Genomic DNA, 27,167 nt, shown 5'->3' with positions numbered 1-27,167 from the left:
CAGGCTCTCATGCACCCATGAACTTGGGGTGTTAAATGTAGATGGATATTGCACTCCACCTGTAAATAAATTGCGCAAATGAAATGCTCTGTGTGCCAAGAGTGGATCTAGGGTGCATTCATGCACAAAGGCTGTTAGGTGGCATCGGGGGTGTAACATTCACGGTTGCAAAGATCTCGACCAGGCCCATGCGGGTGATGAGTCCACTGACAACAGGGCAAACTTCAACAGGATGTTCATCCTCAGAAGCACATTCAGCTGAAGTGTATTGCGGAGCAGAGACCCATCGGGTCCGTGAGCGGCGATACACGCTGCCAGCCAATCAGAGGCCAGCAGCTGATATTGGCACGTGCCATGGGGTGCGTGGCAGTGACGTCATGCGCTCACATCGCTTGCAAGCTGAAGTCAGCTGCTGGCTTCAGAACAAGGCGCTGGGTGGCGGGGTCGAGGAGTCATTTATTTTTTTTCTATAAAGAAAAGCGGCAGAATGGGGGACATTTATACAAGGATGGGTCCAGGATGGGGGACATAAATACCAAGAATGGGGGTCATTACTACATAACTATAGTCCTTATAGGATTTAGAAAGGCTCATACATCTGACCAACATGCAGAGGGGGTGGGGTGGGGGTCCATATATTGCACCAAGGCCCATTGGACTCTAGTGACGCCACTGGGTGGCGCTATACCAAAGTGTGACATGTCATCCATGAGGACATCTGGGATGTATTAGTGGTACTCAGCAGCTGTGCCGGCCTCTGCCTCCGGCCCCCGCAGGTGCCCACCATCCCAAGTGACAGTGACGTAAGCCAGAAAACCAACATCTTAGCAGACGGGGAAGATGCAGAAGGAAAAATCCCACTTACGATCTGCTTCTCTGTGTACTTGTTGGAGCTGAGCAGATTTACCGCCTCCATGTGGCCGAAGTCGATGTCATGGCCGAGTAAGAAGATGAACAGCAGCTTGCAGACGTACTTCTTCTTGCTGTAGCCGTCCAGAGCTTTGTCTCCTGTGGAAGATGGGGACACGTGTATGAACGTTATAACAGGTTGGGGGTCTGGAAATATACAAGTGTGGTGCACAGATCGCACGCTGCGCTGGATTACCAGCACTGGGGACACAAGAAGAATTTTAAACAAGTTTATGGGAAAGTAGCCAGAACATCCCCTTTAAGGACTATTAATTATTAAGCATTTCCACATTACAGGCGGCCCCCCTGACAGAGCGGCTCACATACCGAGCGGCAGGGAGAGGTCGGCTTGGCTGATTAACAGAAATAAAGCGCTGACTATACTCCTTGTATAGCGGGAAATGGCACGAGTCTCCGGCTACAGAATGTCCCCGGTACAATGTTCTGGTGCTGTGCAAAAACCCAGAATCTGGTATCTCAACGTCAGCAAATATTTGTACTAACGCTCTTTATATAATGAAAAGTTCTTTTACAGTTCTATAGCTTTTGTGTTGTAGTTTGAGCTAACTGAGAATCTGTCAGTGAGCTTCTAACTCTTATGGCAGAGTTTGGCTGCACTTTCATGTTCATAAATCAGCACACAGAAGCACCAAAGGTTCGGGAGACAAGTGTAGAATTTTCTATTTGGACTTTATGCAGCATCCTGGGGCCATCGATAAGGGGGATGTCCAGAAATGGAGATCATCATAAAGGGGGATTAAAAAAAAAAAAAAAAAATTCAGACAATTATTCTTCTTTGGTCACCTGGCCGCTGAGGCCGGCGGCTTGTAGAAGCAGTTGATGTAGGAGATCACTGGAGCGGCCTGCCCCGCAGTGATGGCAATTATGGCTGGCAGCTTTTTGACTACCATTATTTTATAACATCCTGCATCCTGAGAAGATTTTTTGAAAAGTTGGACAATCCCTTCATTTGGTTCTTCCAGTGGCTAGTGATCCGCCCTGGTCCTATAACTGAGCTCTGACATCAGGGCCGACCTGACCCGATGTACCGGTGTGTATCCTCCATAGGACGGGTCTCCTTCAACCCCTTCCCTCTAACAGTCGCAGGTGGAGTGGTGCTCAGTCCGTGTGTGTTACCGTATTAAATGCCGCTCTCAATCTCTGCAGCACTTAACAAGTGCCAGCAGGAAGGGGCAGCTAATTCCACGTGCCCATCGGCAGTCTGTGACGTGATCGCATTGCGCCCATATACCATGACAGCCGGGGGTCTGCTGAAGACCTTAGTGCTGGTCATGACAGTACTCATGTAAAAGCCAGCGTTCATAGGAGATTGTGATTGTCGCTATATATAGCACAAGCGATCAGACGATTGCAGCCTCAAGTGCCCCAAGGGAACTATTAAGTACAGTAGTATTTAAATATATTTATATTACTTTAACCCCTTTACGACCCTGGATGCATAGGTATGTCCACAGTAGTCTCCCTGCATGTGATGCAGGCTCCGGCGCTGAGCCCGAATCTTTATCAGAACATGACAGCTGATCTGATCATGTGCCTATAACAACTGCTGGTGGATCGTGAATCCACCTGCGGCTGTTATCATGTTAAATCTGTGACAGCGACATTTAACTGTCGCAAACTGGAAGCATGTCATAACATTGGCGCCTGTCACGTGATCACGGGGCGCCGATGGGTTGTCATGACAGCAGGGGGGGGGGGGGGGTGAGGGATCTAAAGAAGACGCCTGTCATTATAAAATCTATGAATGGCGACCTGCGCCGGCATTCATAGAATATCATGATTTATACTACATAGTGCAGGGCTGAAGCACTGCTACGTATAACACAGACGATCGCAGCTTCAAGTTTCCAAATGTCATAAGGGAACTAAATAAGAAAAGTTTAATTTTTTTTTTTTTTACTCTCTCACTCAAATCACCCCCTTTCGCCCCACTGGTAAAAAAAGAAAAGAATTACATACATTTGGTACTGCTGCTTTCGTAAAAGTAAGATCTGACAAAATATAAAACAAGCCCCTAGTACAGCTGTATGGATGGGGGGAAAAAATTTTTACAACTCTTGGAAAAAGAAAAGGAAAAAGCCAGAAAGAAAGAAAATTCCCTTGTCATGAACGGGTTAAGGTAATATATACATGCCCCACCATTACCATAGGGAAGCCTTCCTGACTGCAGCACACATCACTACCTACATGAACTTATGGTTCCAAAGGTCAGGAGGCCGCCACGTACCGCACTTATCAGACACGTCATATCTGAAATACCACGGCTTTAATGGAATATTTAAAGTGAGAGTAAAGTACAAGTAAAAGACTAAAAATAACCCGGAGCTAATTAGTCTACAGACTCCAGGGGACGCCGATCACTGACGGACAGTCATGTGCCGCTGCGAGGAGGAGGAGATACATGATGGAGGACATCAGAACTCACTTCCACGACTCCAGGAGTCACTGCGAGATCTTTAGTAGTCCGGCAATAAGAACTTGTATAAAGCCGGGCGGTTCTAAGCACATCCAGACTGCACCGCTAATAAACCAGTAATCAGCGGAAGTGATGGCCAGCTACAAGGATACAGGGGCGACCCCTTACGTGGAGGCGCCAGAGAGGCTCTCCTTCTGCAGTTTCCCTCCATGTCTACAGCATCTATATACTTTGTCCTAAATGTAGCAGAGGGGCGTGCATGTTCGCCCTCCACTCCATTCATTGTTTATGGGACTCCTGTACCCCGCTTTCTCCGGCAGTCTTACTGACAATGAATAAAGCAAACGCCGCACATTCAGGGCACAGCTTTGTTCTTGGGGTTCCCGAAATCACAGTACTCAGACCACCAGCGGTCAGCAGGTTAGCCATTATCCCAAAGAGAGAGGAAAAAAAAAAATATATATATATATAATTTTTTTAGATGGTGGCCCGATTCAAACGCATCGGGTATTCTAGAACATGTATGTATGTATGTATGTATGTATGTATGTATGTATGTATGTATGTATGTATGTATGTATGTATGTATGTATGTATGTATGTATATATAGCAGCCACGTAGTATATAAGAGCCATGTAGTATATAGCAGACAAATACTACGTGGCCTGTGCTATATACTATGTGGCTGCTATATACATACATACATATTGTAGAGTACCCGATGCGTTAATACAGGCCACGCAGTATATAACACAGCCCAAACAGTATATAACACAGCCCACGCAGTATATAGCAGCCACACAGTATATAACACAGGCCAAATAGTATATAGCACAGCCCACGCAGTATATAACACTGCCCATGTAGTATATAGCACAGCCCACGCAGTATATAACACTGCCCATGTAGTATATACGGTAGCAGCCATGTAGTATATAACACTGCCCATGTAGTATATAGCAGCCATGTAGTATATAACGTAGCCCACGCAGTATGTAGCAGTGTGGGCACCATATCCCTGTTAAAAAAAAAAAGAATTAAAATAAAAAATAGTTATATACTCAGCCCCTGGGATCCAGCGAAGCTACGACGATGCGCTCGCGCCTGCCGCCATCTTCCATTCCCAGGACGCATAGCGAAATTACCCAGATGACTTAGAGGTCTTGCGAGACCGCTAAGTCTTCTGGGTAAGTTCGCAATGCATCTTTGGGAACGGAAGATGGCAGCAGGCGCGAGAACATCGTCGGACAACCGAGGGCGAGTATAGCAGGTTTTTTCTTAATTATTTTTAACATGACATTTTTACTATTGATGCATAGGCAGCATCAATAGTAAATAGTTGGGGACATACAGGGTTAATAGCAGCGGTAACGGAGTGCATAACACCACGGCCCGTTAACGCTGCCATTAACCCTGTGTGAGCGGTGACTGGAGGGGATTATGGAGCGGACGCCGGGCACTGACTGCAGGGGAGTAGGGGAAGGACTAATCGGACTGTGCCCGTCGCTGATTGGTCGCGGCAGCCATGACAGGCAGCTGCCAAGACCAATCAGCGGCACGGGATTTCCGTTACGGAAGTTGAGGACAGAAAGACGGAAGTACCCCTTAGAGAATTATATATATACTAGCTGAAGAGCCCGGCGTTGCCTGGGCACAGTAAATATCTGTGGTTAGTTATAGCACCTCACTTCTCTTATTTTCCCATCAGGCCTCTCATTTTCCCCCTCACTCCTCTCATTCCCCCCTAACACTTGTCATTTCGACCTCACATCTTTCATTTTCCCCCTCACATCTCTCATTTTCCCCCTCACTCCTCTCATTCCCCCCCTAACACTTGTCATTTCGACCTCACATCTGTCATTTTCCCGATCACTCCACTATTTTCCCTCACTCCTCTCATTTTGCACTCACACCTTTTCATTTTCACCTCACACCTCTCATTTTCCCCTCAGTATATACACGTTTGTCATCTCCCTTATATATAGTATACACCTGTATGTCATCTCCAGTATATAGTATATACCTGTATGTAATCTCCCCTGTAAATAGTATATACCTGCTGTATGTCATCTCCTTCTGTATATACCTGTGTCATCTGCTCCTGTATATAGTATATACCTGTGTGTCATCTCCTCCTGTATATAGTATATACCTGTGTGTCATCTCCCCTGTATATAGTATATACCTGTGTGTCATCTCCCCTGTATGTATATATATATACACGTGTCATCTCCTCCTGTATATACTATATACCTGTATGTCATCTCCTCCTGTATATACCTGTGTCATCTGCTCCTGTATATAGTATATACCTGTGTGTCATCTCCTCCTGTATATACACCATGTTCCAAATTATTATGCAAATGATATTTTTCTCGGATTTTCCTAAATGGTCGGTGCAAATGACAGTCAGTCTAATAAAAGTTATCACCCTTTAGAGTATACATCGAATTTTATTGAAGAAACCTCCCAATGATAACAGTATAATTTCCAAAATGAATAAAACCTCAAAATGCACTGTTCCAAATTATTAGGCACAGTAGAATTTCTAGACATTTGATAGGTTTTAAAGAACTGAAAATGCTCATTTGTGGAATTTGCAGCATTAAGGTCACATTCACTGAACAAAAAAGCTATTTAACGCCAAAACATCCTAACAGGCCAAGTTACATGTTAACATAGGACCCCTTCTTTGATATCACCTTCACAATTCTTGCATCCATTGAACTTGTGAGTTTTTGGAGAGTTTCTGCTCGTATTTCTTTGCATGAAGTCAGAATAGCCTCCCAGAGCTGCTGTTTTGATGAGAACTGCCTCCCACCCTCATAGATCTTTTGCTTGATGATACTCCAAAGGTTCTCTATAGGGTTGAGGACGGGGAAGATGGTGGCCACAGCATGAGTTTATCTCCTTTTATGCCCATAGCAGCCAATGACTCAGAGGTATTCTTTGCAGCATGAGATGGGGCATTGTCATGCATGAAGATGATTTTGCTCCTGAAGGCACGTTTCTGCTTTTTATACCATGGAAGAAAGTTGTTAGTCAGAAACTCTATATACTTTGCAGAGATCATTTTCACATCTTCAGGAACTTTAAAGGGCCCTACCAGCTGTTTCCCCATGATTCTGTCCCGAAACATGACTCCTCCACATCCTTGCTGACGTTGCAGCCTTGTTGGGACATGGTGGCCATCCACCAATCATCCACTACTCCATCCATTTGGACCATCCAGGGTTGCTCGACACTCATCAGTAAACAAGACTGTTTGAAAATTAGTCTTCATGTATGTCTGGGCCCACTACAACCGTTTCTGCTTGTGAACACTGTTTAGGCGTGGCCGAATAGTAGATTTATGAACCAAAGCAAGCCTTTGAAGGATCCTACACCTTGAGGTTCGAGGGACTCCAGAGGCATCAGCGGCTTCAAATATCTGTTTGTTGGTTTGTAATGGCTTTTTAGCAGCTGCTCTCTTTATCCGATGAACTTGCCTGGCAGAAACCTTCCTCATTATGCCTTTATCAGCACGAACACGACTGTGCTCAGATTCAGCCACAAATCTCTTAACAGTAAGATGATCACGCTTAAATTTTCAAGAAATATCTAATGTTTTCATCCCTTGACCAAGGCATTGCACTATTTGATGCTTTTTTGGCAGCAGAGAGATCCATGTTACTTGAAAACTGTGGCCTGCTTAATAATGTGGAACATTATTTTTAAGTAGTTTTCCTTTAATTAGAATCACCTGGAAAAACTAATTATCACATGTGTTTAAGATTGATTTCAGTGATCCATTGAGCCCTGAGACACAATGCCATCCATGAGTTTATTTGAAAACCACCACAATTAAATCGTTTTGACACTTAAATCCAATTTGCATAATAACTTGGAACACAGTGTAGTATATACCTGTGTGTCATCTCTCCTGTATATAGTATATACCTGTGTGTCATCTCTCCTGTATATAGTATATATCTGTGTGTCATCTCCCCTGTATATAGTATATATGTGTGTCATCTCCTCCTGTATATAGTATATACCTGTGTGTCATCTCCTCCTGTATATAGTATATACCTGTGTGTCATCTCCTCCTGTATATAGTATATACCTGTGTGTCATCTCCTCCTGTATATAGTATATACCTGTGTGTCATCTCCCCTGTATATAGTATATATCTGTATGTCATCTCCTCCTGTATTAGACCGCGTTCACACGTTATTTGGTCAGTATTTTTACCTCAGTATTTGTAAGCTAAATTGGCAGCCTGATAAATCCCCAGCCAACAGGAAGCCCTCCCCCCTGGCAGTATATATTAGCTCACATACACATAATAGACAGGTCATGTGACTGGCAGCTGCCGTATTTCCTATATGGTACAGTTGTTGCTCTTGTAATTTGTCTGCTTATTAATCAGATTTTTATTTTTGAAGGATAATACTAGACTTGTGTGTGTTTTAGGGCGAGTTTCATGTGTCACGTTGTGCGTGTTGAGTTGCATGTGGCAACATGCATGTAGAGACTTTTGTGAGATGAGTTTTGTGTGGCGACATGCGTGTAGCAACATTTTGTGTGTCGAGTTGCATGTGACAGGTTAGTGTAGCAAGTTGTGTGCAGCAAGTTTTGCGCATGGCGAGTTTTCTGCGTGGCGAGTTTTATGTGTGGTGCGTTTTGAGTAGGTGCAAGTTTTGTGTGAGGCAACTTTTGCATGTGGTGCAACTTTTGTGCATGTTGCAATTTTTCCGCGTGTGCAAGTTTTGCGTGTGGCGAGTTTTCCATGAGGTGAGTTTTGCACGTGTGGCAAGTTTTGCGTGAGCCTAGTTTTGCATGTGGCGTGTTTTGCATGTGGCGAATTTTGCGCGTGGCGAGTTTTGAGTGGCGACTTTTGTGTTTCGACTTTTATGTGGCGAGGTTGGTGTATGTGTGGTGAAATATGTGCTGAGGGTGGTATATGTGTTCAAGCACGTGGTAGTGTGTGGCACATTTTGTGTTTGTGTTCATATCCCCGTGTGTGGTGAGTATCCCATGTCGGGGCCCCACCTTAGCAACTGTATGGTATATACTCTTTGGCGCCATCGCTCTCATTCTTTAAGTCCCCCTTGTTCACATCTGGCAGCTGTCAATTTGCCTCCAATACTTTTCCTTTCACTTTTTCCCCAATTATGTAGATCGGGGCAAAATTGTTTGGTGAATTGGAAAGCGCAGGGTTAAAATTTCGCCTCACAACACAGCCTATGACGCTCTCGGGGTCCAGATGTGTGACTGTGCAAAATTTTGTGGCTGTAGCTGCGACGGTTCAGATGCCAATCCCGGACATACACACACACACATTCAGCTTTATATATTAGATAGATACACACACACATATCTCTATAAATAGATGTGTATAGATAGGTGTGTGTGTGTGTGTGTGTGTGTGTGTGTGTGTGTGTGTGTGTGTGTGTGTGTGTGTGTGTGTGTGTGTGTGTGTGTGTGTGTGTGTGTGTGTGTGTGTGTGTGTGTGTGTGTGTGTGTGTATATATATATATATATATATATATATATATATATATATATATATATATATATATATATATATATATATATATATATATATATATATATATATATATATATATATATTTATATTTTTAATTTTTTTGTGTGTGTGTAGAAAAAAGGGAGATTTTGTCTATCTTTGAAACAGTTGAAAGTTCCAAAAACTCAAAATCCATAATGTGAAGCCATCAGTGTCTCGGCTTCCAGGACATTGCGCCGAGCCGGGCAGCATTTTCACTTCACTTTGCACTTTTTCAGAAAGGAAATCTTGGTTATCTAGCAGCGTTTCCTGTTTTTGATTTTCCGAGGGACTTCTCTGCGTGTCGCTCCGATTTGTACAACCTCAGCTTTCTGTGTGGACATCCTCTGACCTCTGGCTATGCAATTCCTGCACTCATCTTTCCATAGAGCAAAACAGAAAAGGCAACAGATAAATCCTCACGTCGCGTGCTTTGAGAATCCTCCAGAGCTCGTAGAGGGCGGACAACCGCAACTATACGATTTACATCCTTACAGCCACATTCCAACTAGACTTGTCTGGCTTTAGTCAATACACTTGCATTAAGCGAGTTTGTGCACCACTAGTCGGCACACGTCCGCATGTATGCAAATCACATACTTCAGCCACATGCTCGCTGCCGGCACGAGAGCATCTTCATAGCACGTGCCACATGAGTTCTCACAAATCAGCAGTCACATAGTGACAGCACTTGTAGCCTACGTCCGGAAACCCCTTTAAAAGGGGCTCTTGTCATACGGATAGTTCATCAACATCGATCGCGGTCTGACACCCAGCACCCCCACTAGTCAGACATTAGCTCCTATGGTCAGATGTAAATACTGGATGGAGTTGTAATGCGGCTGCTGCAAAGTACTGTAGATCAATTGCCAATCAAAAGGATGGCGGCTGATGTGCCGTACTCTGCAGCGAACACATCGAACAGAGCCATGCAGCGCTATTCGGATGGATGGGGTCCTATAAATGCCCCAAGCAGCGTCGCCCCCCATTAGTCTACAGATGCCCCAATGTGTATCTCCCCGTTAGTCTACAGATGCCCCAAGGTGTATCTCCCCATTAGTCTACAGATGCCCCAAGCGGTGTCTCCCCATTAGTCTACAGATGCCTCAAGCGGGGTCTCCCCATTAGTCTACAGATGCCCCAAGCGGGGTCTCCACATTAGTAATCTGTAGACTAAAGCGGCATCTCCCCATTAGTCTACAGATGCACCAAGTGGCGTCTCCCCATGCTTACAGCGCTTAAACACAGCTGCCAGAAAATGATAGCGGCATTGAAGTGGTTAAATAGCAGAGATCGGAGGCAGCAGCTGGCTGTATAACACAGCGGGCACATGCTTGGTGTAGAGAGGTCTCAGCTCTGGAGCCCATAACACAGTACTATGTTACGGGGTGGGAAGGGGCTGATGACACTTTAGGGTACAGTTAGTTACTGCAGATTTTCACATCAGCAAAATCTTTACCAATGTGTGAGGATTTTAGGGCAGAAACTTATGCAATAGGTAAAATCTGTCATAAATCACAAAGGGTGAAATCTGCTTCAGAAATTGATGCGCTGAGGATGACAGATCAGCACCACCATCAGTATCCGCTGCAGATACTCAGATTATACACAATTATTCTCCTGGAAAATCCACTCGTTCTCCAGTTTACACCGTAACAGCTGGCATGTTATAGATATATACCGTATATACACATCACACATATATAGTGATGCCAAGTGACAGATTCGACAGATCTCTGCACAACACATTGCACTGTAATCAATGCCTATAACAAGCCAAGAGGCCAATAGATGTACGCGTGGAATCAAGGGGGCAGCCGGGTGTGGGATCCACTCTGCACGGCCCCCAGATATGATCTGTGTTGTGGAGGAATGAGCTTGTTCTGACAGCGGAGGATGAGTAACTGCAGCGCTGCCGATGGCTCATCCGCCGTTGCTATGGCGCTGGGATCTCTTGTCACGACATTAGGATGCTGCTATTCTGGAATCAGATTAACTCCTCTATTCCCCATCGAGCTGCTGAAAATGCTCACATGTCATGGAGGCAACAGATGACAGACATTACCGTGCGCTCACACCGCAGATATATACATATAACCATGTAATACAAGCAGAGGGTACATAGTGAGACGAGTGCCGGGACAGCGACAACCCACACACAGGACCACAAACAGAGGATAGAGCCTAATCCGGCAACTCGCAGGCTCATCTGTTTACCGCACACTGACGAGAAAGAGCGCAACAGAGAAAGAGCGCAACAGAGAAAGAGCGCAACAGAGAAAGAGCGCAACAGAGAAAGAGCGCAACAGAGAAAGAGCGCAACAGAGAAAGAGTGCAACAGAGAAAGAGCGCAACAGAGAAAGAGCGCAACAGAGAAAGAGCAGCAAGAGCGTGCAACATAAAAAGAGCAAAGCATAGAGCGAGAAAGCGCAACCTAGAAAGAGCGAGAGAGAGCAAGAGTGCAACAAAAAAAATTAGAGAAAAGAGTAAAAAGCAAGAACAGATGAGAACAAGAGCGAGCACGCGACATAAGAAACTATAGAAAGACAAAGCGTGAGACGAAGAATGAAAAAAAGAAAGCGCCATATGCATACAGTGTCAGTGACACAGTACATACCCTTAAATTTAGAGCGAATGTTGGCCAGTTCCTTATTTATCCTTTTGATTTCCGCTTCTTTGCTTTTACCTGAAACAAGAAAAAAATATAAATATGTAAAATAAATAAATATTAACTCTGATCAGTCATGAGCCTAATTTAACAGGAGTACAGGGAGGTGAGCGGGCCAGGTCGGGTGCACTGGTGGCAAGTATCACTTATCAGTTGTATGAATCAGAATAAGACAGCGTGCACACCAGCCTGCCGATATCAGCAGACGTCCTGTCACCGCCACTGCTCACCTCACAGTTCAGACTACCCCTTTAATGAACTCATTAAAAAAAAAACTCCCCTCACATGACGGTGCTAGCAGATAATGGTGTTCCCCATAAATATACAACCCTGGAGCGTCTTTTCTTAGAGCTGTATTGTGGCAATCCTCAATGATGGTTCCAGGTAATGTATGAAACGGTTCTGTATACAAAGGGACCAGCATGGTCCCCACCAGAGAGGCCACCACAGAACAGAAGACAGACCACTACCTCCGTACAACGCTGCGTTATCGCCTCTGATACTACTAGAGAGGTGTATTTGGAGGATGTGATATTAGGAGACGTCTGTTGGTGCGTGCAATGTACATGTGAGATAACATGAAGGCTCCTATAGATAAGTGCAGTCAACTGTCAATTGGACGAAAGCCAAAAGAGACATCCTACAATTGTATGGGGCAGACGGAGTGCCAACTAACAGACCTGCAACCAGTAGATAGTAATGACCATGCAGAACCTAAAAAATGTCCTCAGACCAAAAAGTGATCTCAGCAAAGTGAGAAATAAGGAATATCCCCATCATTGGTCAAGGAAAAAAAATAAATCCAATATTCAATCCTCCATAGCATCGGGGAGGTCAATTTATTAAAAGGGTAACAAAAACAAACAAAGGTAACAGGTGGACAGGAGAGCCATTGCGAAGGAAAAAACGTAAGGGGACGAAGTGATAAAGCAGAGCCCCAGACGCTTTATTCTTAGTGGGGATTCTCAAAAATCGGATCATTAAAAGGGTTTGTCCCTTCTTTAGATTAGAGAAAAACATTGATGTCTGACAGCGCTGTGGAGTCAGTAAGCGCCGACTCCACATCACTACATAAAGTGCAGCACAGAATCATCTCATCTAAGATTCCACAGCCCTGGTCACTACTGAGCATGTATATAAAGTGCAGCACAGATTCATCTCATCTACGACTCCACAGCACTGGTCACTACTGAGCATGTACATAAAGTGCAGCACAGATTAATCTCAACTAAAAGCCCAGATCCTTACATCAGGAACAGAAATGACATTTATAACACATTTCATATATTTCCTAAATTATGAAAACATTTACCGCACATCCTGCATTGTACCACTGTACCCAATGTATTATATATTTTAGGGGTCAGTCCATTTTATACCGACTCCACAGCCCTCATGTCTAGGGTACAAACGCTAAGACCAAGTCAATGAGACTGACGTAAATAGAGCACACCACTCTGCCATTCCCATAAAGAACGAATGGAGCAAAGGTGGAGAATGAGCACTTAAGGGGGTTGAACACTTTCTTGCTTTGTTCGATTATCCTCCTAGGCAGGCCAACACTGGTCTATAAAACCTGTGATCAAACCTGTCCACCAGCAGCCATTGTATGGGCAATTAATGAGGAAAGCTGCATTAACAGGAGAATGTGGCCAATCCCTTTTAAGTTTCATGAGATGAGGCAAAGCCCCATTCTCAGGAATGACAGGGGTCTCAGCTGTCAAACCCCAAACAATCAATGAGCCATGGATAGGGTTAAACTGATAAACACCTTTAAGATCGCCTTCATACATCCATTTTTTCAGCTTTATAAAAAAAAGAAGATCTCTCACAAGGACTTAAGTGGTCAGTTTTTGCTCTCCTGCTGCTCCCAAGTATTACTTTTTCGTTTGTTTTTACTTTAATCCACCATACGGTTTATTTAGTGCCACTGTTAGTGCATTACAAAGGATCCCAGGATCCTCGGGGGTGTGTCTTTAGGATGCTCTGCATAATGACCCTATGAGCCACACCCCTTCCATAAAAGGCAATCTTTACCTGGTGACAGGTCCTCTGTAGCTACATAGAATAAATATCCCCAGGTGTGCTGTATTCATTGATTAACCTCTTTAGCTACACCAAGATTTTTTATTATGTTTCCTTTAAAAAAAAAAAAAAAAAATGCATGTTTTTAAGGTAATGAAATCTATAGCAGAAATGCCAAGGGGGGGGAAAATAAATACGGTAAATACCTAGGGAAAGCTCCATTTAAAGTGACCCCACAGATGCCAGAAAATCCAGATACTGGATTAAGTCTTAATTTGCTATGGAGTTAAGTAACAGCTTTTTTTTTTTCCTTTTTGGCAAAGTGTTTTTTGACTAAAAAAAGAAGCAGTTACAAATTCTATTAAAAACTTATCAAGTCCTTCCTGTTTTATTCTTCACATGTCAAACTTCGGGAGGATTCAGCTGGGGCTGTTGAAATCTTCCTTTATAGCTTGGATACCAAACAGTATAGAGAGAAAACCTCTGTGTCGCACTTTGTAATATTGAAGGAAGAGACGGCTACTCTAAGCGATCATTTCCCAGGGCCAATATGGCCCCGAGTGCTTCCTTCTGGCTCCCCTTAAGTCACTCGTTATATGAAAAAGGAGGGAGAGCAAGAGGGAAGCGTAAAATGTAGGCAACGCAAGAAAGTCAAAAGCTCAGAGGATAGATCTGAAGGAGCGCCACACCTAAAGTAAGCCGTAAAACAAGCGGGCCTGCCCACACCGCGAGATAAAGCAGTGGTCATGCGGGCCGGCACTTAGCGGAACGTCTGGTAAGTAATCCAGTAGATTACACCACTGTCAGACATCGGGGAATAATACATGGCATTCGATTCCAGAGAAAACGTAAGAATGAAAAAGATTGACGTCCTGGCTCCTTGGGCCATCCTGGAGCACAGCCGCACTGCGCAGTACTGTGCTGTCCAATGACATTTATGATCCGTACTGCTACAAGGCAGCAGGGTGTAATTGCATTTTCTGCTCCAGCGCACTGTTAGCACTTGTGTGCTCCGGACACGGGAACTATTCAGATTCTATTTTTCAGCGTGTCTGTAGAAAATAAATGTGACACTACAGCAATGGATAAAATAAATGAAATATCCTTTTACTCCGCAATAGGGAAAGGGGGGGGAACTTCTCCAGAGAGAAAAGTGCTGTTATCACCCTCCTGTATAATGACTGACAGCCTGCTGGGCAGCGCATGTGTGTACAGAGCAGGCTGTCAGTCAAACTGCAGGGGAGTGATTACAGTGCGCTCACTGTAGAGAGCAGTGAGTGTTACAGTCCCCAGCACCGCCCCCATGACCGGAAGCGAGTGGCTGCAGGGAGAATATCACTATTTTCACCCTGTAGCTGCAGGTCCAATAATGAATGAATGAATTAATGAATGAATGAAATATACAATATTTAGCGGTCATATAGCTTTTTATGACCTGCTTGCCCATATAGACGGCTTAGGAGGGTTGATCCTACTGACAGATTACCTTCAAGAAGTTGTCACCACTCCTAAACTGTTTTAATAAATGCTTGTGTTCTGCAAGAAGTAACAATTCTGGATCTTATTTTCTTAGACCCATGCATCATGCCCCGTTCCCGTTATTCCTCCTAGAAATGTAGGAATAAATTGACAAGTGGGTGTTAACATTCCCCTTGTCGAAAGTTGCGTGTCCATCCAGAGTCGGATACGGTCAGCAGTGACTGGACAGTGTCAGTCTGTAGGGAAACACTTCTAACTGGTAGCACCAGGATGCCAATTTATTCACAAAATTTACTAAGAATGACTGGAGCCACAAAATGTAGAGTATTAGAAAAGAATTAACTTTTTAATGTAGAGTACAATCAGTTACTACAGCAGACAATGTAAGCGAGTGTGAATGGTCCTCGAATACCAATAAAGTGACATAGGGAAGATTTTCATATAAAGTTTATACCCTTCCTATTTTTTTTGTTGTTGTTGCAGAGCATTTAAAAAATAAACTGAAGAAACAATCCACAATTACAAGACCGGCCGGTTTTAAAAGGGGTTTTCCAGGACCATTTGATTTCTACTATGGGCGTTAACATTAATTACCTGCCTGTTCCACCCAGAGATGCCATACTGATTGCTAGCTGGCTCCCCGCAGATAGACAGCAGGGAGCCGGTTGTCAGTTAGCATGGCGTTGGCAGTAACGTCCAGGTCAACAGAGCAGAAGAGAAGCCGCTGAATCGCTGACGTGACCACTCTGTGCAGTCATTGGCACAGGGCATAACTGGCGGGTAGGTACCAACGACCTGTCCAATTAGTTCTTAGGCCCATAGCAAAATAAAAATAGTCCTGGATAATCCCTTTAACTCATACCTTGTTAAGGGTACCGTCACACAGTGCAATTTTGATCGCTACGACGGCACGATTCGTGACGTTCCAGCGATGCATTTACGATATCGCTGTGTCTGACACGCTACTGCGATCCGGATCCCCGCTGAGAATCGTACGTCGTAGCAGATCGTTTGAAACTTTCTTTCGTCGTCTAGTGTCCCGCTGTGGCGGCATGATTGCATCGTGTGACACAGGTTGTATACGATGTGCGCACAGTAACCAACGGCTTCTACATCGCAAATACGTCATGAAATTATCGCTCCAGCGCCGTGTATTGCAACGTGTGACCGCAGTCTACAACGCTGGAGCGATAATCATACGACGCTGCAACGTCACGAATCGTGCCGTCGTAGCGATGAAAATGGCACTGTGTGACGGTACCCTAAGGATCAATGCATTAAGAAAAAAAAATGCAAATAAGAGTAACTGAGGATTTAAAAAAACAAACAAACAAAAAAAAAAAACACGGTCCGTCTCTCTCGGATGGCGACACTCAGATGTGTGAATGTAGCCACAGTCCGACTCTGCAGCCATACGTCCTTCTGTAGGACCAATACTTTAAGATTTTTAAATCAAGAACAATTAGAAAGGAGTTGCTTGATTTTTTTCCCCATTTTCGATGTACTGGAGAATTTGAATACTTGGACCCCAATCAATTGTCAAAATGAGTAAGTGCCCCGATCTCAACAGATCACTAGACTATGGCATAAAATGTTAGGACGGGAATAAACAATACACCGTTATCGGTCCCACCATCCCAGGAAAGCAGGATAGCCACCAATATCTAATAGTAGAGGTGTGATCAAACTGTTAGCCAGTACGGGTGCACTACACGTAAAATCATCATCATGTAGAAGCCTTACCTGTGCATTTAATTCACTAATCATCACCCCACCACCCACATGGATGATGGGAGAGTTAGTGAATGTTCATCAGTATTTTGCACCTGTGCTCCCTCCCTCATATACCATGTGGGCCAACCTTCCAGGTACAGGATGTATCTGAACACTGAGTATGGTTTTTTTTTTTAAGTAATGTGTTTTAAGCTTTTTTTGGCCTTTACAAGGAGGCATGGCTCAGAGAAATTATGCAGAAAAGCCTAAAGACACGCCCAAGAGGATCCTGTGATCAACACCTATTTGTAAAGACAATAAATAAGCCTTAAATAAAAAAGCTCCATACCTCTAGAAAGGTATAGTGGATTTAATTAAAAAATAATAATTCTCAGGGGAGCAGGAGGAATATTCCATGAGCAAAAACAAGATCAATCTTGACATTGTGACAGGTCATCATCTCCAATGTAATTTTCAACTAGTGGCATCTAATATGGGCCTTATACGCTGCACTCATTGTAATTATACAGTAGATATAAGCACTGTAAGTCGCTAAATGAGCAATGGGCACAGCAGGGGGTAAAGAGTTAATCAATGGGCAGTGTGCCAGCCGCTGCTGTCATGTGCAGCTCTAATGTACTGACAGCATCTTTGGTGTCTATGTCTCTATGGTCCTCCATGCGATCGATTATAAAGTAGGACATGGTGGACTATCTCTGATCAACGTCATCGGGGTACAACAGCCCGGGCACCACGTAATGCCAATCAACCATGCAAATACTGCTCCAAGACAGATTAATGATAAAGTGCTCTCATAAATTACTACAATTAGACCATATTTTTCTCTGCTGCCAGTGGTTAGATGGGGAGTTATAGAATGACTTATGAGGAATTAAGCAAATATCCCATAATTGGTCTCTGCTGTAAATGTCAGTGGCAGAAGGAGCCGGCATTTGCTGACTGCTGGATGTAGATTACGTGTTCAGAGTCTATTGTACGGCGGCGGCATCATTTATTCTATTCTCGGGCAGATCTGCAGTGTCTCCAGTTACTGCGGTGCTGATATGGAGCTATCTGGTCACACCATGCTAGGTCACCGAACATAGCGCCATCATACAAGTAGCCAGATACACCATATGGTATAACCCAAGAACTGCCTAATATGGTGCAAGTCTCCCTCATACCACCCAAGTATTACGAGCATATCCTGCAAGCGGCAAGCTGTGGCCTCCATAGATGTAATTTGTTTTTCCAGAACAACCCACAGATGTTCTGTCAGATTTGGAGACAAGACATCACCTTGAACGCTATCATGGTCCTCATATCAATCCTGACAGTGGGCATTTGCCTGCTGCCAACGGAAGCCATAGCTAATATTACTTCTATGAAGGGGTGTACTTGTGTCAAAATAACATCCACATGAATGCCAGGACCAGGGTTCCCAGCAGAACGTTGAGCGGAACATCACATTTACTCCACCAGGTGCCATCATTTCCTCAAGTAATCAACCCACATGTAACTGGCCATCCAAAGTGAGTGAAATCCAGATTTATCACACCAGGCCACCTTCCTCCATTAACCGTCAGGTTGTGATGGGCACATTCTGGGCTCTTCAGTGGTGGACAGGGTCATCATGGGTACTCGGTCTGGTCTGCAGGTTCTCGCCAAGCGGTGAGGCACTACATGGTCTGATATCATGGCCAATTTGTGCTACAGTGGCGTTTGTGGGGCTGGACCAGACATGGGCATCGATGAGCCTTGGGCTTTATGACCAGTGACTGGTTCACCAGTTGCCTTTCCTTGGACCATTTTTGGAAGGTACAATCCATTGAAGACCTGATCCAGCCCAAAAGACCTGGCACTACGTACTGTGGGACAGCTCTGACCCAGTCATCTATCCATCACAATATAGCCCTTGCCAGGTCATGTGTTCATGTGCAAAAGTGGAGTATTTCCTCCACTGTTTTTTGTTGCACCAAAATACACATTAGCAGTAGTCTACTAGGATTACTTTTTGCATTTTTCCCCTTTTGGTGCAGATTTGAACTAGAACTTTAATGGAGGATTTTTTAGTGCAAGATGCTAGGAGACTACTCTTAAAGCACCACTGACATTTTTAAATTTCAGCGCTGGAGCAGTGCTACTAAACTACGTTCACTGAGCGTAGTATTATACTTAGCCGCCGTCTTCAGCGCATCTCCCGTCCCGCACCGCCATCTTGTGACAACTTATGATTAACCGGAAATCACAAGCTCAGTGCAAGTCTGAGATCCTCGTTCTGCCTCTCATAGGTCTATATGGAGATGCGACTTGAGCCACAAAATGCTGGAGGCCGACAGGAGTGGCACAGGTCAAAGATGGCGGCTGGTAAGTCTAAGACTAGGGACAGGGAACTTGGATTGGAAAGCACCACTCCAGCGCTGTAATGGAAAAAAAAAAAACACAAAAAAACACTGGAGTGGTTGCTTTAATAATTGCATTTACATGTAATTTTTATGGCTACTCATAGAAACAACTATACAGGAAAAAACATTAAAACGGTTCAACAGAATCTTCACTGTGGGCGGGAATTTATGAAATCACATCCAGTTTGGTTAGTTAAAAGTAGGGAATTTCAGCAAAAAAAAAAAAAAAAGCACGCCACTTTTACGCTACGGGGGAACATGGCCTCACTGACTGATACATACACTTGCCCATTTTTCCAGATTCCAACACATGAACTTCAAGAACTGACTGATCACTTTCTGCCTGATATATTCCCAATACCTGGTTGGTTTCCTCATCATTATGGCATCTATGTTATTCACCTTCTCCATTATATTGCTATGGCTGATCTGCGTCTATACAATCTGGAGAACCACCCCAAACTACAGATGGGTTTCTGAAAGACCAACCTACAGTGCAAAGGCATTCTCAGCGACGCACAATCTATAGTGTACAGGGGTCCGGTCACCAAATCTGTAAATGGAGAAATATGATACTACAAATAAGTGATGAGTGCAGGGCTGCATTATAGATCTATGTAACACACTCTGTGCCGCACGTTTTATACCAAGGTTTTTGTTCCCCAAAGATTCAGCTTCATTTATGTGGGGACCTCATCTTCTTAAACTGGTAAAACTTCAAAGTGCTTGTAAAAAATAAAATAAAGACTTTTTAAATTTAACTCTTATTAAAAATCCAAAAACAGAAAAGAAAAAAAAAAATCATTAGATCCTATCGTTTACAGCCTGTTGTCAAGGTGTTCGACCACTTCAGAAGTGGACGGTTTCCTAGGCAAGGAGTGGGCACTTGTCAGTAGAGATGAGGGAATCACAACTGTGTCCGATGCTGAACTCGACTTCTCCTGGAGTCCGTTTTACAGTTTGGGAGTCCAGGGAGAGGCGAGGGGGGGAAACGGGGGGAGGCGAAAGCAGAGAGGGCAGACGGGAACATTTTTCCATCTCTTAAGTTCGGGTCCCCCATCGATTTCAATGGGGTTCAGGTTCAAGTTCGGGTACAGTCCCGGTAGCAGAATCACAAAGCAATAATGGAAAGTTGGATCCCCTCTAATATTAGGGCACAAGTGGGAAAGAAAGGAAAGAAAGCTCCGGAAGGTCGAGCTCTGGCCCGGAGGACTGCCGGGTTCTTACAGGCCGCTTACTTCTCACACAAACAGGCGTCAGGTCAGCCCGGCTATAATGTGCCAAGGTTTAGGTTGTCTAATCTGGGATTACACCATGCTTCACGAGTCAGAATATTTAGTAGAACAGAAAGGCCTTGTCACTCCAGCATTATGCTACATGCTCTGCTCCTGCACAGAGGGGGAGGTGGGAGACACCTCGGAAGTAAGTGAACCACCAAAAGCTGGGGTCAGGATTAAAATTGACACTGTACCAAACCCATAAAGACCAGATCAGACTGTAAGGAACGCCTTTAATAGGATCCTATTCCCAAAGTGCAGTGAAAATATGTTAGTGTGGCTTTCAGGGCATGCTTGATCAGTCAAGGTTTTGCACAAGTTTTCCTCAAAGACTTAAAGGAACCTTGTTTTTCCTAACCCATGAGAGCCGCAGGGGCAGAGATCCTGACTTCAGCGATGTCTCACTTACTGAGCTGCTTGCTGCAGTTTTGATTAAAAGCATTTTTTTCTATGCTGCAGATTCAACAGTTCAGTGCTGCCTCCGGTGTTTAACTGCAGTATTGTCATCATACTGTCAGCCAATCACTGAGCTCATTCTGTCTACATCAGAGCCACCGAGATCTGTGATTGGCTGCAGCCAAACACCAGGGCAGCGACAAAGAGGTAGGGCTAAAGGTGCATGAAACGGGACAACTCCTTTAACTGGGAGAATGAAGACAGAACTACCCCACTAAGTCTTATTTAGCTGATGGCTGTAAATCAGTGTTCACACGGCCACCTCACCGGCACAACTCAGATGTGGTTCAGTTGAAAAATATTCCAACAAGCAGATCCACATGGTTTGTAAATGACTGCAGCTAAAAGTACTGAAGTGTGAACACTGCCCAAGGGCTTGCTTGCATGGTGTGGTGAAACTTATGCTTACACTGCAAAATGCATACAAAACTAAATAAGATATATATTTATATGCAGTTAAGGATCTTTTTCTGCTCATGCATACAAAACTCTAGGCCGAGTTGACATGCAATGAATGTTCTGCAGTCCTTGAACTCCGCGTCAAGGAGAACTTAATTTCGAGAATAACAGCTGTTTTACCCGTAGAACTACACGACTGATCGCAACATCCATAAGGTAAAATTAAGTGGCTTGCATCACACAGTTCAAAGCCCACCGCAGCAGCCTTCCTGTGATTTCTGCCTGCGAGTACCTCAGCTGTGTGTGAATGCAGCCTTACAGATCCGCATCTCAAGTCTGAAGATCTCAGCTGGAAGGACCATAGGTCCCCATCATGCAGTTAGCTCAAGTAATCAAACTTTGGGAGGTCCAACGGACGCAAAAAATGCACCTTGTCTCAAACCGAGCAACTTTTGTGAAAACAGCTCTTAACAGTTAAAATCGTAACAGTAATTAGTGAATAATTATGGAGATACACAGTTCTGCGAAGCAGCTGGAGATGTTGGGGTTGTTTGATCAAGATATTTTCAAAGTTCTAGTCTAAAAGGATTGCTCAGTGGTGCTGAGGTAAGAAGAGGCTGCTCACACTGCTGTTCACCCTATAAATCTGATCTAATACTGGAGATACATGATATAATACTGGAGATACCAGTGGTAAGAAGAAACTGCTCACACTGCTGTCCAACCTCGTCTACCTGATCTAATACTGGAGATACCAGTGAGGTAAGAAGAGGCTGCTCACACTGTTGTCCACCCTGTATATCTGATCTAATACTGGAGATACCGGTGGTGCTGAGGTAAGAAGAGGCTGCTCACACTGCTGTCCACCCTGGCTATCTGATTTAATACTGGAGATACCCGTGGTGCTGAGGTAAGAAGAGGCTGCTCACACTGCTGTCCTCCCTGTATATCCGATCTAATTCAGGAGAAAAGCCGGATTACTCACCGGTAATGCTCTTTTAATGAGTCCACGACAGCACCCCACATGAGAGAGAGGGATCCGCCCCATAGGAACAGGAAACCTACAGAATAAAAGGAGGCGGTCCCCTCTCCTCCTCAGTTTAGTTTACAGAGTACAAAAAGGGAACCGCAAAAGCTTTAGTATTAATTCTTATTCAGCAAAATATCTTAAACTCTATACAACCATTATTTGTGAATTTAAAAGGAAGAGCTGTGCATAACTTAGGGAGGGTAGTAAATGGGTGCTGTCGTGGACTCATTAAAAGAGCATTACCGGTGAGTAATCCGGCTTTTTACCCTTCGCCACGACAGCACCCCACATGAGAGATTTTCAGAGATTCATTATTTGGGTGGGATTACTGTATTTAGAACAGCTCTACCAAAGGTCAGATCCGAAGATGCAGATAGATCAAGTCTATAATGGTTGTAAAAGGTAGAAGGTGTAGACCAAGTTGCGGCCTTACATATTAGATGGATCGGGACATCCGCTTGTTCCGCCCAGGAGGAAGCCATGGCTCGTGTTGAGTGCGCTTTAATACCCACTGGAGGAATCTCGCCTTTCGATGTATAGGCCAAGCAGATAGCATCTCTGATCCACCGAGATATGGTAGCTCTCGTGACCCCATGTCCTTTCTTGTGGCCCTGAAAGGAGATAAACAGAGCCCTACTCTCCCTCCATGTGTGACACCTTTCTATATAGGTCAGGATGGCTCTTCTGACATCTAAGGTGTGGAATTTATGCTGTTCTGGAGTTACAGGTGAATCAAAAAAGGAAGGGAGAAATATCTCTTGGGACCTGTGGTAGGTGGACGCTACCTTAGGGAGGTATGAGGGGTCTGGTTTTAGGACTATCCGATCCTGGAATATCAGTAAGAAGGGTGGGTCTACTGATAGGGCCTGGATGTCGCTAACCCGTCTAGCTGAGGTTAGGGCTACCAAGAGGGCTACTTTATATGTCAGGACTTTTAAAGGTATTGAATCTAGTGGCTCAAATGGGGAGCTGGTTAAGGCCTCTAGCACTAGATTTAAATCCCACGGAGGTAGACGGGGAATATGGACCGGTTTACTACGTTCACAAGATTTTATGAATCTGGAGATCCACCTATTAGCTGCTATATTGCATCCATATAGGGCTCCTAATGCCGAGACCTGAACTCTCAAGGTATTTACAGATAATCCTAACTCTCGGCCTTTCTGCAAGAACTCTAAAATAGGTGTGATTGGAACTTGCTTAGTGAACGGTACCGTGTGAAAGTCTAAAAATTTATTCCATACCCTACTATATATTAGGGTGGTAGATCTTTTTCTGCTCAATAAGAGGGTGTTAACTAGTTCTGCTGAGAACCCTCTTGATCTTAGTAGTTGCCTCTCAAATTCCACGCCGTCAAGTGAAGACCTTTCACTTGCGGGTGGAAAAAGGGGCCTTGGGACAGCAGTTCCTTGTCTGATGGGAGGATCCATGGATCGCATAGGCACATGGTCTGGAGACAAGAGAACCATGGTCTTTTCGGCCAGAATGGTGCAATGAGGATCACTCTTGCTTGTTCCCTCCTGATTTTTCTGATCACTAGAGGAATCAGAGACATTGGAGGAAAGGCATATGCCAGCTGGAATCTCCAAGGATGGTGGAGAGAGTCCAACATATCTGGGTGATCCATGACGTTCAGGGAAGCGAACCTTTTTACTTGCCGGTTGTCTCTTGTGGCAAATAGGTCGATTTGTGGTATCCCCCATGACTCTGTTATCATACTGAATATGGATCTGTTTAAGGTCCATTCCCCTTGACGTAGCTCGTTTCGACTGAGATAGTCTGCCCTGATGTTTTCTACACCTCTGATATGCAGGGCTGTTAGGGATGTTAGATGAGTCTCTGCCAGCTGAAAGATGTCTGCAGCTATGGTCATTAGACTTCCTGATCTTGTACCACCCTGACGGTTCACATATGCCACTGTGGTGGAATTGTCCGAGTAAATTCTTACATCTGCTCCTTGAATCTGCGGAAGAAAGTGATTTAAGGCATACTCTACCGCTTTTAACTCCTTCCAATTGGAGGAACATGACAATTCTGCCTGGTCCCAAGTATCTTGGGCCAGACTGTTTTTCATATGTGCTCCCCACCCAATAGGGCTGGCGTCAGTGGTAATTATTTTAGACGGGTCTATTATCCATGGCACACCCTCTGAGAGGTGGTCCATGTCTAGCCACCAGGATAGCGATTCTAAGACATCTTTGGAAAGAGTTATTTTGCTTTCTAGATGTCCGTCTTTATCCTGAGCCGACAATACCTCATACTGTAATTGACGAGTATGAAATTGTGCCCATGGTACAGCAGGGATACATGATGATAATGACCCCAGTAAGGACATGCTCTTCCTTAGTGTCATGTAGGGGTTGCGTATTGCGTCTGATACCCTTGATTGTATAATCAGTTTCTTTGCCTGGGGGAGGAAGCATCTCTGACTTACGGAGTCTAGCTGGATTCCTAGAAATGTCTGGACGGTTTCTGGATTCAGCCGGGATTTTTCGAAGTTGATGATCCAACCTAACTCCTGTAGGGACGAGATCGTATTAGATAGACGAGTTTTACACTGAAGCATGGAATTTCCCACCACTAGAAAGTCATCTAGGTAGGGTATTATCAAGGTATCTTGTTGACGTAGATGAGCCATTACTTCTAATATCACTTTAGTGAAGATGCGGGGAGCCATAGAAAGCCCAAATGGCATTGCAACATACTGAAAGTGACGAACCTGTCCTCCCAGGATGACTGCTACCCTTAGATACTTTTGATGTTCCGGATGTATGGGAAGATGATAATAAGCATCCTTTAAGTCTATTCCGGCCATGACACACCTAGGAAACAAGAGTTTTATGGTTGAACTAATAGATTCCATTTTGAAGGTATGATTACGCAGGAAGGCATTTAACCTCTTGAGGTTTATGATGGTTCTAAATGAACCATCAGGCTTATTGATCAAGAATAAAGGGGAATAGAACCCCTTCCCTTCTTGATCTCGGGGAACTTCTATCAGGACTTTTTTAGACAGAAGAGATAGGATCTCTGATTCCAGAGCCCTTTGTTGGTCTTGACCTTTTGGAGATGTTACTATAAAGGAATCCCAAGGGATTCGATCAAATTCCAATTTTAGGCCGTATTGTACAATGTCCAGAATCCACTGGCTGGATGTAATTTGTTCCCATCTGGGGAAGAAGAATTTCAATCTGCCGCCTACCTCCTGGTTAGCGGTATTTACGTTTCGGGTTATGGGACCCGCTAAAAAAGGCACCTTTTTGCTTCGGGTCCTTCGACTCCCATCGCTCCCTTTGTTCGAACGGCTTGTTCCTGGTAAAGGGACGTCTTTTGAAGGCTCTCCTGTAGGATGGAAGATACTGGTTAGGGAAGCCTTTTTTCCTTTCACCTGCTTTACTTAGGAGCTCATCCAGTGCTTTTCCGAAAAGAAACTCACCCTGGCAGGGGATCGCACAAAGTTTTGCTTTGGCCTGTGCGTCCCCTTTCCAGTTCTTTAGCCAGAGTGCTCGCCGGGCTGTGTTCACTAGGCCGGCTGACCTGGCTGCTAGGCGTAGCGAGTCCACAGAGGCATCAGCCAGGAATGCTACTGCTTCTTTGATTAGAGGGAATTTCGGCAGGATTGACTCTCTCGAAGTTCTACCTCTAATCTGTTCCTCCAGTTGCTCCATCCATACTAGCAGTGACCTCGCAGTGCAGGTGCTAGATATGGCGGGTCTGAACGCCCCCGTGTTGGCTTCCCACGACCTTTTTAGTAAAGCCTCCGCTTTACGATCCAGCGGGTCTGTCAGGACTCCTGAATCTTCCACCGGTAAGACCGACTGTTTGGTTGTGGAGGCTACAGCGGCATCCACCTTCGGCACCTTTGACCAGGTATTTAGTTCCTCGTCACTGAAGGGATAGCGTCTTTTAGAGGATGATGGTAGAAAACCTCTATTTTGCTTATCCCACTCTTTTTTTACTATTTCTTTAATAGTTTTTATGACGGGGAAGGACCTACGTTTTTTCTGTCCTAACCCCGCGAACATGATGTCCTGAGCCGTTTTACTTTCTTTCTCGTCTGAGCACCCCATCGTGCTTCTGACGGATTTTATCAAATTGTCCACACTGCTGTTGGGAAGACAAAGTCCCCCTTCAGCCTCGGATGAGCTCGGCTGGGATTCCGCTTCGCCTGAGGATATACATACGTCCTCTGACTGTGAGCTGACCGGAGATTTGGACCTACTAGGCTGACGGGTACTGGTGGTACTAGCCTGTGCCAACCCCTGCATTTCTTCCCGGATTATAGCTCGGACATCTGACGGAGTCATTATGTTTTCCTGTCGTAAGGTTTGCACGATACATTCCGAACACAGTTTTTTGACATAATCATCCGGGAGGGGCTGTGTACATAAAGCACATTCCTTGTGCTTGGACTTGTGTGTCCTTTTCTTAGTCTAGAGGAAGGATACAGGAGGAACATATATCAGCATATAGGTAGAGACTCTTTCAAAAACTCACCCAGTGAAGCTGACAGGTACCGGTTCTGGAGGCGGATTTCGTTTGGTGGTAGAACCCTTCCCTGGAGGTCGATCACCACTTTTTGTGCTGCTCCTAGCGCTCCTCTCCTTGCTAGGAGAACGCTGTTGCACCGCGGGCAAGTGCGCATCGTCGGCCGGTGAAGCCATCTTACACACACCGGCCCGACGCTAGCGCTGCATTTTTAAAACTGCCGCCCATTCTCCTGCCTCCCCGGACCAACCCGGAAGTGCTCCAGCGACTTCCGGGTTAGACGCGCCGCTCTCACTCACCATGCGGCGGCTGGGGATATTAAGCCGGCC

General features: G+C 44.7%; 1 protein-coding gene across 2 annotated transcripts in view; it reads right to left on the bottom strand.

Annotated features, from left to right (window-relative positions):
* Positions 1 to 27,167, bottom strand: part of AP2A2 (adaptor related protein complex 2 subunit alpha 2) — an 87,268-nt gene that overhangs the window by 52,427 nt on the left and 7,674 nt on the right. For both annotated transcript variants that reach the window (XM_077287841.1, XM_077287843.1), the window contains exons 2-3: positions 11,516 to 11,584; positions 866 to 1,008 (exon numbers count right to left, since the gene is read on the bottom strand). In XM_077287841.1, the coding sequence (XP_077143956.1) occupies positions 866 to 1,008; positions 11,516 to 11,584 (212 nt within the window). The remainder of the gene's footprint in view (positions 1 to 865; positions 1,009 to 11,515; positions 11,585 to 27,167) is intronic.

This window comes from Ranitomeya variabilis, chromosome 2 (genome assembly GCF_051348905.1).
Source record: "Ranitomeya variabilis isolate aRanVar5 chromosome 2, aRanVar5.hap1, whole genome shotgun sequence".
NCBI classification, from domain to species: domain Eukaryota; kingdom Metazoa; phylum Chordata; class Amphibia; order Anura; family Dendrobatidae; genus Ranitomeya; species Ranitomeya variabilis.
Note: the sequence above shows the minus strand (reverse complement) of the source record. Positions and strands in the feature narration are given on the sequence as shown.